The 16,494-nt window shown below is 41.1% G+C and overlaps 1 protein-coding gene across 1 annotated transcript in view; it reads left to right on the plus strand.

Moving 5' to 3' along the window:
- Positions 1–810: 810 nt before the first annotated feature.
- The window catches only part of lgr6 (leucine-rich repeat containing G protein-coupled receptor 6), a 109,620-nt gene continuing 93,936 nt past the window's right edge, over positions 811–16,494 (plus strand). Inside the window, exon 1 of the mRNA XM_079802973.1 lies at positions 811–1,242. Within this exon, the coding sequence (XP_079659099.1) occupies positions 1,049–1,242 (194 nt within the window). The 5' untranslated portion in view covers positions 811–1,048. The remainder of the gene's footprint in view (positions 1,243–16,494) is intronic.

A 16,494-nucleotide genomic window follows, 5' to 3' on the forward strand; every position in this document is an offset into this window, starting at 1 on the left:
TTTTCTGAGATGTTTAGGTAAAATGTAGCTGTTGCCACTCTTGGAAACCTTGACGGCAATCGATCAGGAGTTCCCATGATCCTTCGAGACATAAACAGATAGTATTTATCACCTAGCGATCTGGAAAATTCCATTGTCCACTTTTCCAATTGAATAAACAGCACTATTCATCATTGTTCCTACCACTAGTTAAAGTGAGACCCACCGAACAAGCCATGCAAATCTCTCTCGCTCTGTATAGGATTTTCATGCCGCTTGCGGTAAAAAGACACCCCGCTGTACAAGCTGGGACAGTGAAGTAGTAAATCTGTAGTTTGTTTGGCTGAGGGGAGCCCGCAGCTTAACTCAATTGTTGTTGTTCGGGTTATAAAACACCATGTAAGCGTTGCTCCAAGAGAAATGGAGCGAAACAATATTCGCCTATGATTTATACGAGGAGCAACAGCAGGAGAAGTGGTCGGTGTTTGACGGCTAAATTTACGCTGCAGGGTCTAGTGAAACTTTCCACGAAAACTCTGGGATTCAGCAGCTGTAGAAAAGTGATTACGAGGGAAGGATTGTGCCACTTCTAAAGGTGTGATGGGAAGGCATGGTGAAATTGAGAGCTCCGCTCTGGCCGTCAGTTCTCCCCCTCTCAGAGTTCGGCTCCCCTGCTTTCTTCCAACCATCCACTCCAGCTGCCTGAGGCAGAAAGAGCGCGCAAGTGAAAGTAGGAGGAGTGCTGTGCCGTGCAGCTCCGCCCTCCAAAAGCTCCAGCCAATCGGAGAAGCGCTGCAAGCTTCCACTACAATAGGTGAATGTCTCCTAAGTGAGATGAGACTGGAGAGAGAGAGAGAAGACCTGCGTAAGCCCCTGACTGACTCATTCACCCATGGGAGTTTGAAGTGACAGAATAAATCTACAGAGACGAGGCTTAGGATAACATTTCAGAGAGCTGAGAGCGGACAGACACATACACACATACAGACAAGTAGAGCTGCAGCTGAGTGAGACTGAAGAGAGAGATATACAGCTCATCCACAGAAAGACAAGAGTTGGAGTCATTGTCATGTTGGTGGTGTTACTGATCCTGCATGCCGTCTTGTGTGCCCATTCTCACGGGCCGCCGGGTGCCGCAGTGCCTGTTAAGCAGTGCCCGTCTGCGTGCCAGTGTGAGGAGGATGGCATCCTACTGCTTGTGGACTGCTCCGAACAGGGACTATCCAGTGTGCCAACTGACCTCAGTCCTTTGACGTCTTACCTGTGAGTACGCCCTCCCTCTTCGATCACCTGCTTTTGCCGAGACAGTGCGGTGTTGCGAACAGTTCTTGTGGACTGTTTGCTTTGAGTACTTTAAATATCTGGCTGCAAGATTATTGTTTGATGCCTGAATGAGGGGTTTAAGAGATATGAAAGGCTTACAGTTAATAACAGACTCTGACAACGGGTTTTGCGTCAGGGCATCAAAGCGGAAATCCAACACAGTGCCAATATTATTGATCATTCAGAAGTAAACAGATGTTTATATATTAAATATATAATATTCAAATTTGTTGATCATAGCAGGAGCTGCATCTTAACAACAGAATTGTGAAGAATCAGTGGTTTCGTGCTCTCTTGGTCTTCCATTTATGCTCATTGCAAGTGCACCTGTATTTAATGCAGTCTGTGGCATCTGTGGAGTAGTTTTGCTCATTGTTTATGAGGATTCTTCAATGAATTTGCACTTAAATACCCTTGTTTAATTGAAGGCATGAACAAAAACAACATGACATATTTTAAGTATGTGTACTTACCTCAGAAAGTAAAGGTTAGGTTTAGGAGTAGGTGGTTAGTACCTAGTTATTACCCAGTTATAATAAGTACATAGTATGTACATGGGGAACAGGACTGTAAAAAAAAGTGCTACCTAATTAATCCTTATTATTTAATTCATTTTTGCTGTCCTAACTATTATCATGTGATTAGATGTGTCATATTATTGAAATGTAGTACTGTTTTTCCCTCTGTGACTTGCAACCCATTTCTGGATCCACCAGTTCGGGGTGTTTGACATGCATGCGATCCGTCTTGAGTGATTGGTGCTGACGTGCACCTTCAATCAGAGCTGTAATACAAACTCCGCTCACATTAGCAAAGCTATTTTGACCCAAACGGGACACTTTCAGCACGAGCGGAACCGCACAGAGCGTGCGGTTCGTTACCAAACGGGAAAAGCACTGCTTGTTTCCCATGTGTCCTGTGACAGTTCTCAGTGCAGCGGTATCTGATGGGAACGTGTGTGTAGAGTGATGCAGTGGGGCGCTCCGTACAGTATTGGGTTTCTCCATGTCAGCTGGAAGCCTGTTGGGTTTAAGTCCATGCTAATCGCTAAGGCATGCCATATGTCCCCTGATTGTGAATGATGACGCAAAGGAGGACTCAAATGTTCGCTCATAAAACGTTGTGCAGCTCACGTGAATCAATAACTGGAGAGAGTTGTGTTTCAGGCTTTGGAGGAAGCGTAGCTCATGGTTGGGAATTGGATTGCAAACACATGTACCGCAACCTTTCAAACATATTGAAACGTCTTGAGCGGTGTCTCGAGACATTTGCAAGTGCATGGGATCGGATCTCTTTTTGTACGGCCAATGTTGTTGGGAATTTTATTGCGTTGTGCAATATATTGCATGACTTCGGTTTCATATTTGATATACATGTCCATTTCCTACTTAAACACTGCAGATCATTTTCTACTAATCGTATTAATATAAGGAGGGCTAATCATGTCATGTTTTAATTCAGTCTCACTAGTGAATCTTTGTGTTCATTGGATTTCCAAGGGTTCTTTGGGTCAGATTGATTCCTTCACAAAGACTTTGATTCTTTTCCTCAAAGTTTCACTATGAGTCTGTGTAGATCAGCCCAGCAGAAGTCTTTCAAATGCAGTTCTTTCTTTCTTCACCGGAGGAGAGCAGATTGATGTAAATATTGACTGAGCTTTGATGTGCGTGTCATTGTTGAGATGTCAAAGTGTGTGTTTAAGTACGACGGGGACCGTTTTGTAAGAAAGCTCTGTTCTTCTGACGCCGTTTACTGAAAGTGCTCATTCATCGGTCATCTTTTTTCATGTCAAACTTTTAGACAACACAAGAAAAAAAGTGTTTGCATTAGAACATGGTTTCTGGTGCTTTTGCACTGGCCTGTCATTATTATTTAACTTGAACAGCTGTAACTTTTAATCCCTTTACTGAAAACTCACTAAATCTGTGCCCAATTGTTGCATTATAATTATTATTATTTTTTAAATTATGGGATGTATAGTTGCCTAGCAACTAGTGCTTAAATCTGCAATGTGTCATCCCAGCTGCCCCATTCGATTCCCCCTTCTGACTGGGAATACATTTCCCTCAAAGACACATACGTTCTGTCATGAAATTATTTTGGTATTTTTAAACTTAAAGGGTTAGTTCACCCAAAAAATGACATTTCTGTCATTAATTACCCCCGCCCCCCCATGTCGTTCCAAACCCGTAAGACTTCTTCTGAACAAATGAAGATATTTTTGATGAAATCCGAAAGCTCTCTGACCCCTCCATAGACACCAATTTAATTAACACCTTCAAGGCCCAGAAAGTTAGTAAAGACATCGATAAAATAGTCCATGTGACTACAGTTGTTCAACCGTAATTTTACGCAGCAACGAGAATACTTTTTGTGCGGAAAAAACAAACAAAAATAACGACTTTATTCAACTATTTCTTCTCGTCTGTATCAGTCTTCTACGCAGTTTGCGTTGGCCAGCTCCTTCATCATCACACGCATATCCAGCATCATCATCGCCCAATGATAAGGAGGCGCACTGGCGTAGCTCTGGCGTAACTTGGAAGCGCTGGACTGTTTACACTACGTCAACAGCATAGGAGACTGACATAGATGTGAAGAAATCGTTGTTTTTGTTAATTCTTTGCGCACAAAAAGCATATTAAAATGTTATTTCATTTGCTTCTTTTATTGTAGCTTCTATATTTAATAAGTCTGTATGCTTTTATTGCTGCTTATTTTTCTTTGCACATAACAAGCAGATACTCTCCATCCTTTTATGCATGACAGGTCTTGCTTAGCATTAAATTGAGTTAATAGAGTGAAAAGCGAAGCACAAGTGGGAGCTGTGTGAACGCGCTACTGAGAAAGCAGGCAGCAGCGCTGGACATTGTGCCAGTATTAAATGCCTGTCCTGTCTCGCTCTGCAGCGATCGCCCATTAGGGACAACAGGTGCCCTGGGGCGCGGAAAAAGTCTGTCACCAAGAGAGTCTGTTTTTGCAGTGTTTTTTGTTTGTTTCTGTTGGTTTCTACACGAGTGGATGTTGCGGTACATCAGAAAAGGAAAAGTTAGATACTGCTGTTCTGTACACTAACATAAATAAAACTCATATGCACATTCCTAAAGACACACACACACACACACACACACACACACACACAATCTGTTCAGATTTGTTGATGTACAAGATCTAAGATGCAGCACATCAGATATATTTTGACTGCATATGATCACAGTACATCAATGCACAGATGTATACAAAAATGGTCGAAAGTTTGTGAATACCATATATTTTGACACGGCTGATGCTGTTTTGAATTTGAAAAATTATTTACATATCCTCATGTTTTCATGGCTGGTTGCAATGAAGGAGGAATGCAGATCTAAATGCAAGCAGTTTTAGTATTAATTAACATAGAACTCAGAAACAATAAAGATGAACAGAACAACCTAACCTAACACGACGTAGACCTGACAAAGAACTGAACGAAACACAGGACTTAAATAGACAGCAAACTATTAACTAAACACACCTGAGCAGAACTAAATCAATTAGTGACCATGGTGACAAACAGGCTGAGGAAGTGAGAGAACTGAACTGATTAACGCACTAGAAAACTAACCTAGAAACACAGACATTCACAGAACTGGAAAACAGACCAGAAACAAACTAAAAACATGACACATGTCTTTTTCAAACTGGTTTGACTTTCTTTTTTCTGCGAAGCAACCCCATTGACTTTCATTGAAGAAACAAAAACGGTTGAAATTTTTTTCAAAATATCTTCTGTTGTGTTTTATGAGGTTAAGTAAAGGATAACACAATTTCCATTTTGCAGTGAGCAATCCTTTTCAGAATCAACATTTAGCCTCTCCTAATAGCAGAATAAGGCTCTTTCAAAACAGGTGCTGATAGAAGTGTGCATCATTTTCTAATAATTCAACAGACCGGAGTCAATTATTCTGCTTATACTACAGATACCACACCTCAAGACATTGTTCAGATGTCGTAATTCATGTGTCAGGTTTTGTCTTTAAAATGCTCTTGAGTGTAGGACTAATTTCTTACGCATCTTTATCCCACACCTCTGTTGCTAATTCCAAAACACCATTTTAGAGCTGAAACGGAGGCTTCACTGATAGCAGACTAATGCAATTAATAATACAGTTATTAGAGAGAGAGAGGGCGAGAGAGAGAGAGAGAGAGAGAGAGAGAGAGAGAGAGAGAGAGAGAGAAAGAGAGAGAGAGAGAGAGATTAAGCAAGTGTATTACTAATAGCGAAACTGTAAGTTTATCTGCTTCAAGAACAGCACCATTCTTACCTCGCTAGTGAGTAATGTCATGTTGCTTTTAAGTTGTTAAACTATTTTACTAATAAAATCGTCAGAGCAGTGCTGACAACACGTTTCTGCACAAGTGTGTGTCTGTACTGTATGTGTGTGTGCGTTTGAGTGGGAGAAAGAGAGTATGTGCTTTCCATACATAATAAAACGTAATTTTGTCGCAAAAAAACATGGAAATAGTTAGTAATTTTTTATCCTATAGTTTTCTATATTTATTTACTTGGGTTTTGGTTCTTTTACTGTTGTCGGCTGTAAAGACATTTTAAATAACTGAAATCATCTGGCGAAGTGATATGGAACTGTAATGCGGTCAAGACCTGCCAAGAACTACTTGAGCCGTGCGCTTCCCTGAAAATAATTGCACATCTTAGAACGTTCATCAACCAATCATATTTAAGCAATCAACAGCCCTGTAGCAAAAACAATATTTCGTATGTTTCATTTGGTTTTTGTAAATATTACATATTTTGAAGCAGAATGTTTAAGCTAAAAACAATATACTCACAATCCAATTATTTTTGACAGTTGGTTCATGTATATTAGGAAAGCAGGGGTACTAAATCCAAGGAATTATTTGGCAAACCCAATGTTTAAATAACTACAATAAAGATAAAACCCTTTCCGTTCAAAGAAAACACTGAAAATGTCAGCTCTACTGAAACCAGGTTTTCTCAACTGAAGATGAGTACAAGCATCAACCAGCTAAAACATCATCATACAACCAGCTCAAACCTCAAAGCTGTCAGCCCATTCCCTGAAGCCAAGGGCCATATATTTTCATCTCTCTCCGGGCAATTTTCTACACAAACACAAATTAATGTTGAGCTCGAGCTGAGGGCTGCAGACACATGTTTTCGCTTACTGGCCTGCCTCAACTTCCAGTGCTTTGGCCTTGAAACCTTTTAGAGTCAGAAACATGAACGGAGCGAGTGTGTGAAAGATGCCTTCAAGTTCTGAAGTGTGTTGTGTTATCTGATTTTAGGGCCATAAATCTATTTGCAACCCTTTTGACCAGTGATTTATATTTTAAGGGTCAAACAGGAAGAGTTAACACCTAACAAATACGTATGTAACAAATATTACATACAGCTGGAACAAATTTTATATACACTTATCAATTATGGCACATAACCACGCAAACACATTTGAGTTTAGTTCATTCAACATGAAATGCTGTTTTACTTCCATAATCTGATATATTTATAAATAAATATGGATATTCAATGAGGAAAATTAGTTAGGACTTTAACCTAAAAGGAAAGAGGAGCAAGCTATACAATCATACGCACATTTATTAATTAATTAATTTGCCTTTATTGGGACAGGGCAGTAGAGAATTCACAGAAAGCAAAGTGGGAGACAGAAAGGAGGCAGTATCAAGAAAGGATCACCAGTCGTGGCTCGAACTTGGGTCACCCAAAGTGCTGTCAACAAAAAAATGGTAATTTTTCAGTTTTGATTTCATGATGACTAAGTGCGTGCTGACGAAACTTTTCCTGTGACTACATGGTGCTACATGGTGCTCATACTGAGAAGAGAAGTTAGGATATTGCTAACATAGCCTACTGCCCGATCACTTTGTTGCAATTATTTCCTGTCCCCTCTGTCCCCTCTGTGCTGTCAAAAAAAGTGCCCGGCAAGCAATTTTACGTTTAAAAGATGCCTAATAGCCGTCCAAACATAGCCCTGACATCTAGGCTAAAACAACAATTTGGGCTGTCAGTGAAAATGTAATGGACGTCTAACCATAGCCCAATAATGGACTAGTCATCTAGAACGTGAACATGTCAAAGAAATGAAACCAAACAGCTTGTAATCACTGTTGACTTTGCTTACATGATGGAATATCATACATTTTAGGCAAAAACGACTAAAAGTGTGTTACTCATAGCCTGACTATATCGGGTCTATAGTTAACGGAGACGGTGAAATGGCGGCTATTGCTTGCTGGGTGAGCACAGAGTTTAGAAGAAGGCCTTTTCAAGATCGGGCCTCAGACCTTTAGAGTTGTTTACGCACTTTTGAATCTGAGTGAATTCAACTCTGGCAGCTTGCATCATTAAACGGCTCCAAGGGCTCTAATGTTCTCTCACAAGCTCTTCAATGAAACAGGGTGATAATGGTCTTTTCATCCTGGCAGTGGTCAACACTTTGAGCTTTATAATGTGGTAAGTTTGCAGACTGATCCCTCAGGGGGTGCTAGCTGACAAACTGCATGGACAATCACTCACAGCTTTGATGCTTATGGGACCACTGCAAAGCAACGCAGCGGGACTCACGCAGAGCAAAGTGCTGAGGAATAACATCACAGCTGAGGTGCTCCGGTGGATTTATGTTGCTGTATGTGTACCCCCATCAACAGTCCATTACCAAAATCCAGAGTCTCCAATAAGTAATACTTGAAAGTTAACAAATATATGAAACACATGGACAAATTTGGCATCTCTCGAATTCTCACAGACTGTTCCTCGGAGAAAGAGAACGAAAACTGTCTTCAAATGAGGCTCCAAACGTCAACGGGGTATCTGGAATGGTGAGTTTAATAAAAACTTCCAGCTGACGAAGTCCAGTTTACAGAGACGTACATGTTTGCCGGGGTGAAATTTCGGCGTTGGTTCATGACCGAAGCAAGAAGCAGGTGAAAGTTATGTATTATGTCTGGTAGAAGTGGTAAGAAGGCTTCTGACCGTAGATCTCAACTCACGGTACCCCAGTGGCCTGTTTACTTGCTTTGTGTGTCAGGACAGGTCATGGACAAGGCAACGGGGAGGGAGTTTGATCTTTTCAGAGTATTGGACAATTCAAACAGACATAGGAATCTGCCACACCAATGTGCAATGTAGTGAGTGAGTGAGAGGGGTCAGGATGTACAACATACCCTCCAGGCTGTAAGACAGACAGAGGTATGTTTACACCTGAAAGTGTTATGACCCTACTTGCAGAACCAAATTACATTAATTATACATGACAACAAACTCTTTATCAATTCCTCATTTTATGTCTTTACTATATAATGGTCTTTACGCAATTCGTGGAGGAAAAAAACAACACATTCTTTCATAAATTCCTCAGTTCCTCAATTCAAATTCCGGATAGAAAGGCTGAATGGAAAGAAAAACAAATAAACAAAAAACAGGCCGGCTGCATTTTTTTTTTTTTCATGTAGAATGTTTTGTCATTAACACATGACTCCATTTGTGTACAAGCTAGTACACATACGGAGTCGCAGACTCAACCTCACCCTCAAACAAACATGGGAGTGATTGTTCATTTCCTTCTCTTCCCGTTACCTAACAGTGAAACGAGAGCAATTAGTGCCCTGTGAAGTCAGCCCGAAAATAGTCAGAGCCCATGCAGGATAAATAAACCAGTGGACCTACCGCAGACTGCCTCATCTCCAGAACATCTTTAAATAGATCCAGAGCTGGAGGAGAAGACCCAAATTCTTCTACTCCGCACACGGTAGAATAACCAACCCTAAAGAACAAACTCCTTGTGGGTCCCCCAAAAATATTGTGTAGGATTGCAAAGATGATCCATCTTTGTAATTAAGACGTGTAATTTCTCCTCCTGTTTTCTGTAGGAAAGAAGGAATCAAGTGGTTCTAGACAGCAATCAGATCAAATAGAAAACAAAAGGAGCATTTTCTTTAGCAATGTTTGCAAACTATGCACAGATATGATGGCATATTTTGGTATTGTGCCATAAGTATGACATTTCAATGTACTCAAAAATATCTCATTTGAATGTTTCATGTGATTGTAAAAATGGTCTCATTTGTCTCCAGTGGAACTTTATGAAAAATATCTATGACACAAGTTGATTCTTAAAGGAGACCTATTATGCCACCTTTTTAAATGTAATATAAGTCTCTGATGTCCCCAGAGTGTTTATGGCATGTTCAAATTGGCACTTTTTGGGGGTGAGCAAAAATGTGCCGTTTTTGTGTGTGTCCCTTTAAATGCAAATGAGCTGCTGCTCCCGCCCCCTTTCAAGCGGAGGGCGGAGCTTCAAGAGCTCATGCTGTGTTGTCAAGATAATATCACGCACAGAAAATGTCAGAAACTCTCAGTAACTGGAGTCAGACAATGAGCCAGAGAATGCTGTATGGCGATAGAACAGGTAGTTTAGTTTAATAATGGTTAGAAATGATGTTGTCATTTTGGTTTTACCCACTATTAGTACAAGCCTGTTGTAGCAGACCCCGTCTGAATGATGGCCAAACTTTACTGATGAGTTTTATGAAGTTTATTGTACTCCAGAAATTCAAACACCATGTAATAGTGAATTTTGCTTAATAAATCCCCTTTAAGTGAACCTAAGTGAGAATGCTCCTGGTCTATGAAAGAGCAACCTCTAAGGAATAAAACTGTCCTGGGGGTTCTGGTGAGGGAAAAACTATTGAATGAGTGGTTAAGTGTGGATTCCGTCCTTTTCAATGTCAGAGGTTCATAAATCAGCCCCTGGGCAAACTTGACAATCCATCGCAGACCTCTATAGGGGTCTGTGTGGGGGTCTCTTAACCTGCGGTTAAGTCCTTAGCCACATTTCACCATCGGCTCTTTGGATCTGACAGAAGCTATAAACTGTGCTTTTGAGGTGACATGTTTTCACCCCCTCGAACACCACTGGAAACCTTAAGGGAGGACAAAGGCTGGGAAAGAAGAGACCCAGAATACTGATCGTTAAGTGGAAATGGTTTATACAGAAGCTCAGATTTCAGATTCATGATCTTAACCATAAAGGAGCGACAGCAGTCACTTCCCATCCACATATGTAAGAAGCCGTCTACTCAAATTAAACCTTCAGAGTTTCCAAATAGATTACTTTACATGCATACAGCTTACAGCTTACACAGTCCCCCCTAATGCTCTTTTAATTAGTTTGCTTACATTTGCTGCATTGAGAATATACAACTCATCCCAGATTGCAATATGTGGACCAGGAAGGATCGCTAGCCAGACAGAGGCAGGCTCAAAGCAGGAATTTAAATTTTTTCCTTATCTGAACTATTTAGGGCTGTGCCTTGCATCAGGAATGATTACTGGCTGAATCCTGGTTACTATCTATGTATCATGATTTTATGAGGTTTCCTCAACAAACTAGGAAAGGGGAATCACATAACCTGCTCCCCTCTCAATATCGGAGTAACATTGGTACCATAATTATTTGGTGCAGTATCTAGAAACATTTTGTAATGAGACAAAAATGCAAGTGACACTTTTTTCATGTTTTTGGGAGAGACTCTAGTTAAGACATTTCTGATGGACGGTTCTGGTTTATTCAGGGCATTGTGTCGAGCAGTAAAAGATGATAGAATGCTTGCTTAAGAAGGAAGCCATGAGGTGTGCATGACGTGCCAGATTCACTCGCAGCTGCACATCTCTGAAAGAAGTACAGCTAGTCCAAACACATCTATTAGAGCCCACTGCGTCATAAAAATGCACTTGTCGAAATGCAGGTGGCGTCCTTAAACTATGAGAAATCTACACATAAAGAACCTGGTAAATAAGATCTTTGAACATCACAACTTTGTTTGATGCTACGTAGCATTGTGCCAAAGAAAGAATAGCTTGCATTTTAAGAGTAATAAGCAGAAAACTTCAGCTCAGAATTCTTACCCAGATGGATGGAAGAGGTCTGCTTGGATGTGTGCCGAAAAGTTAAACAAGATTGAGTGCTAGTGTACTATCAAGTTGAAGGTAGCATCCCCAAATGCTAAAGCTGATCAATTAATGTGATGAGTTTCCAATAATGCCATTGAGATACTCTGTTACGGGCAAGAACCTTGCGGCCTGTGCAGGTACAATCCTTTATGACTAAAAGTACTGCATGTTCTTACTTGCCAAACTGCTGGCAAACATCAAAGGTATAGGCGAAAAGGCATTACAGATGATTTGCCACATTGAATGTGGACAGTTGTTCTGCTTTGAGACTAAAAAATCCCAGCATATCTGATGAAAATAAATGAAAAGAATAAGAGCTGATGTTGAGGTCACCATCTGAAATTTATGTTTCAATGTGTTCCATTGGCTTTGACATGCATATTAGGTTTCCCAACTCATGCACAGCAGGGAAACAAAAGCAAATGTCGATGGAAAAAACTTGCCTATCGAACAATCTTTATTTGCAAGCAGCATTTCGGCTGCCGATGTCTTGCGAAGTCCAGCAAACCATCTTGTGCATCTTCTTTGGAGGCTCAGGGCCGGGAGCTCCAGGGACCGGGTGAACTCCAGCCAGTGAAGAGGATAGACAGAGAGGGCGTTTCCTCCGCCCGACCTGCAGCTGCTTCAGCTGCTCGCCACTGGGGACACCAGGAAATTTATTGCAATAATCATCTCTCTAGGCAACACATTAAATAGTGCACTCCTGCTTTGAAAAGGCTTTGAAAGATGTTCTCTTTGATACTTGATTAGAGAGTGAAGTTTTCAGGAGGTGGCAAATAGTCTTAACATGTAGAGAGATGTTTTGCTTCTTTTGGTGTTAATGCAGTTGATTGATTATTTTATTATATAAGAAGGGAGCAATTGTTGAGTTTGCGTATTATATTAAATGAGATACAGTCACCTTGATGTTGAAGAGACTGTATTTTAGATTGGATTTTACATGAATGTGGGTACCATTGCGTTCTTTACATTCAACCTCCACCTCTCTGCATCTCTCCCAGAAGCTGGTCAGAGTGGTTTAGTGTAAACATGTATGTCAAAAAGAATTTTTGTTTGTAGAAGACTGAACAAAACTACAGATTTGACCTTGTAATGATTTATCAGGCGTTCCAGATGAATGGCGAGTGAACATGTTGAATGCATCATAAAAATGAAAACATGTGCGATTTACATAACTCTCTTTGCAGCGCAAAAGTCACTTGTCTATAGTCACTATATCTGAAACATGACTTGGAGAACTAGGCTTGAAATATTCTAAAGATATTATTGATTAAAAAGAGTGTCTATTACCTTATACAAAAATGCTGCATGTGTTGGAGCTGCGCCCTATAGCACACCTAGCCATGCCGTTCATGTGGGTTGAATCAGGCATTCAGTTCCCCCCTCCTCTCTCCACCATGTCCTCTCTCTCTATGTGAAAGAAAAATGGTCAGTCACATTCTGCAACATGCTCATGCACACAACCTTGATATTTGTATGATCAAATACATTAACAAACATTCAAAAATGTTTGTTAATGAAGATATATCTTAGAAGAAGATATATCTTCCCAGTGACATTCTAGAGCAAGAGTGGGCAACTCTGACCTTGGAGATCCACCGTCCTGCAGAATTTAGCTTAAACCCTAACCAAACACACCTGAACAAGCTAATCAAGGTCTTTAGGATTACTAGAAAATTACAGATGGGCGAGTTTGATCTGGGATGGGCCTTACCCAGACAGCAGCATAGTGTCGGCCCAGATCCGACCCACATCTGGTATCCGTGGAATCCACATGTCAAGTCACCTTTGTTTAAATAGCGCTTTTTACGCAGTTCTCCTCTGGCCAATGAACGAACAGTGTTTGATTTTGATTCAGGCAGCATTACAGGTCAGAAGTCAGATTGGATCGGAACATTCAGAATATTTGTCCAGTTCCATCTGGTTGAAGATCGGAGTCACCAACAAGTTCTTTGAGGATCAGTGCCACTGGATGTTGTGTCGATGAGGCCTTCATAGGGGAGAGTCTAGTTGACACAATCTCTGCAGACTCTTCAAGGATGTGTTGTGGTCATGCCTAGGCACAGGTCCACCATCTGATCTGGATCCGGTCCAGATCCGGCAGACTACAGTAAACCTCGGGATAAGCAGAGAGACTTACATTAGCGTAGATGCCATGCTTCTTATGATGTAACGAGTACATCAGGTGTTATGGAAAGTGTTCCTGGTTCCGTCAGACCTAGTTAAAGCAGCATAAAACAATCATTTAACTGATTTGAATAATAGAAATTAATAATGTTCTATGTGTATGCCAGATTAAAGAGGTGTGTTTTTAGTCTAGATTTAAACTGACAGAGTGTGACTGCTTCCCGAACAATGCTAGGAGGACTGGTCCAAAGCTAAGGTGCTAAAAAAGAAAAGAATCTACTGCCTGTGGTTGATTTTGATATTCTCTGTATTATCTGTATTAGACGTGATGGAGTATAATGTGTTAAGAGCTCGCTCAAGTACTGGGGAGCCAAACCATTTAGTGCTTTGCAAGTAATTAGAAAGATTTTAAAATGTATGCAATGTTTAATAGGGAGCCAGTGCAGTGTTGACAGAACCAGTCTAATACGGTCATACTTCCTGGTTCTAGTAAAAACTCTAGCTGCTGCATTTTGGACAAACTGGAGTTTGGTTATTAAGCGTGTAGGGCAACCACCCAGTAGAGCGTTACAATAATCTAGCCTTGAGGTCATGTACCAGATGTCGCCCGAATCTGGGCAGACACCATGTTGCTGTCTGGGAAACCCTGCTGGACAGTGGACCTCAAGGGCCCTGTTCTAGAGACTAAACGGACTAGAGTGAATTTTGCTGTGCGAAACTTTGTGCAGCATATCAGTTTCTCGTCTTCTCAGAAAGTTATGACATGTGGATCAGCATGTTCTGAGGCATTTGAGGCCTGATTGAGCGGAACGAAATAGAGAATGATCCTAAGTTATGGAAAACTATACATTGTGTGGCTAGTAGCCTAATCTCAGTTTGTAGTTTTAACTCAAATCGTTCTCTGTGACAGTTTTGACAGTATGTTAATCCACACATCAGTCATGATATGCAATCTCATGGATATATTTTAATGGCATGTGCAAAAGTATGGTAAAACAAAGCCACATGTCTGTCTGTCCTTCCACATAGTTTTTTTTTCTCTATTCCTCATCCACTTGATTCACCCATCCCTTCACTCTCAGATATTTGTGGCTCAGTCTTCCACGAAAAAAATAAGACACTCGTGTCTTTCTGTCTTCTCGTTTTCTCCCTTCACGACCGCAAATTGCTGTCATTATGTGACGCATTGCAGTGGTGATGGCTAACCAGAGTCTGGCCTGTGGAGAAAACCACGACAAGCGAATTAAGAGCTGAGGGAAATTGAGGGCCTGTGTGTGTGTGTGGACCACCCAGACTCTCGTAACCAGAGGGTGAGACCACAAGCAGGATCGACTCTGTTCTGCCGCCCGCATCTTGGTCCCTCACTTTCTGTCTATATTTAGATCTATTTGTTTCTCCTTTGTCTCCTTCTCAATCACTTTTTCTGCTTCATTCTCTTGGTCTCACTTTTTTTTTTCTCTCACATCTTTGCGGCTTTATAAATTGAAGCCAAACCCATGAGACCCTATATGTTGATTTCAGTGGGCACTTCATCTGTATTTTATATAATTTAGGGTGCTTTCACACTTTTAGTTCTGCTCCCTTGGTTTGTTTGGTACGGACCAAAAATAAAAAAAATAGTCCTGGTCCACTTAGCGTTCACATTAGCATTTTAACACTGAACCTAAAGATACTAAAACTAAAGGCATATGGATATGTTCACAACCTGTTAGGTCGGCTTTTATGACGTATATTTTGAGACAGAACTTCCCGAAAATCCAAAACAATGCTGTGTGCTGGGCTAAATGCGCTCGTTGTATGTCCGTAGCCATATGATGGTATTTTGACCAGCTGAGAACTGAGAAATGTGTGAAGGAGTCAAAACAGCGGCAGGGATCCCTCCATCACACACAAGTGAAGATCGGCTGTGTGGTGACCCGGTTCTGATGCCTGTACCAAACTATGATAAGCAACATCACAACTATGATGAGAAAAAACAGGTATTCTTGAGCATTCTGTCCTTTTTAGGGTCGCATCTTGGGACATCATGTCCTGTTTTTGGTTAGTTTACATGTCTTTGGTCCATGTTGCGTTCATATTTCATTCGAACCGAGTTCGTTTGGAAGCAGAACGAGACCCATCTTTTCAGTGGTCAGTGGTTCCTTGTTTGGTGCTGCCAGGGTTCAGATGGCTTTCATGCTTATTCAAATGAACCACATTAACAGAGCAATTTAACTAATATAACCAAACATGCCAAGTGTGAACACCCTTTTTTGCCTGAGAGAGGAATATTTTATTGCTTAGGGGCTGCTCTTTTATAGTTCAAGAGATTTAGTAGACAATTTAGCTTCGTCTCAATGTCACAATGTTTCTTCTTAAATTAATTTGGAGAAATAAAAAATAGACACAAATGAGACACTTGTTGACAGCAATATAAGGTCTTAGTTTGATTTTCATTGTCCCTGAGAGCATAGCAAATCAGTGCTATTGGAAACACATTCCTATCAAGTGGCAAAGTCGGAAACGTTCGCGTGTCTTGGCCCTACAGAGTCTCACTTCTCTCAAAGACTTCCTCCAAACTTTAATCTCTTCCTCTTAGCTTCCCCCTTTTCCGTAGTGCATTCCTCTCCATAAGACAAAAATGGTTTCCATGCGGATTGCCCATTATGTCAGTGGAGCGATGGTTATCGGTTCTGACCCAGGTCAAGCCGCACTGTAAACAGGACTGTGTTCAGAGGCGGGCAGCCGAGGAGAGAGGAGCCACGCTGAAGCCAGACGATGGGACAAGCCCACTATCAGCCCCAGCATCGGGCTGCTGGCTCCAGACTGCTCCCTCTCAAACTCCTCGCAGACCTGGAGCCCCCCGCCCCCATCTTACCAGGGAGGGATGGGTGTTGGTTTGGGTGTTGGCTTGTGGCTATAGAATCCACAATGCATGATGGATAACAACTACACATGTAGATGCAAAGACTAACCTGTTAAGTTACTCTTTGAAGATAACAGTCACGTATGAAAAGCAATGCTAATATTAGTTGTTTTGCATGTTATGTTCGGGTTCTATACAAGTTTAGCTCTATAGAGAGCTAACACAAGCT

Source organism: Gobio gobio (genome assembly GCF_949357685.1).
Source record: "Gobio gobio genome assembly, chromosome: 21".
NCBI lineage: Eukaryota > Metazoa > Chordata > Actinopteri > Cypriniformes > Gobionidae > Gobio > Gobio gobio.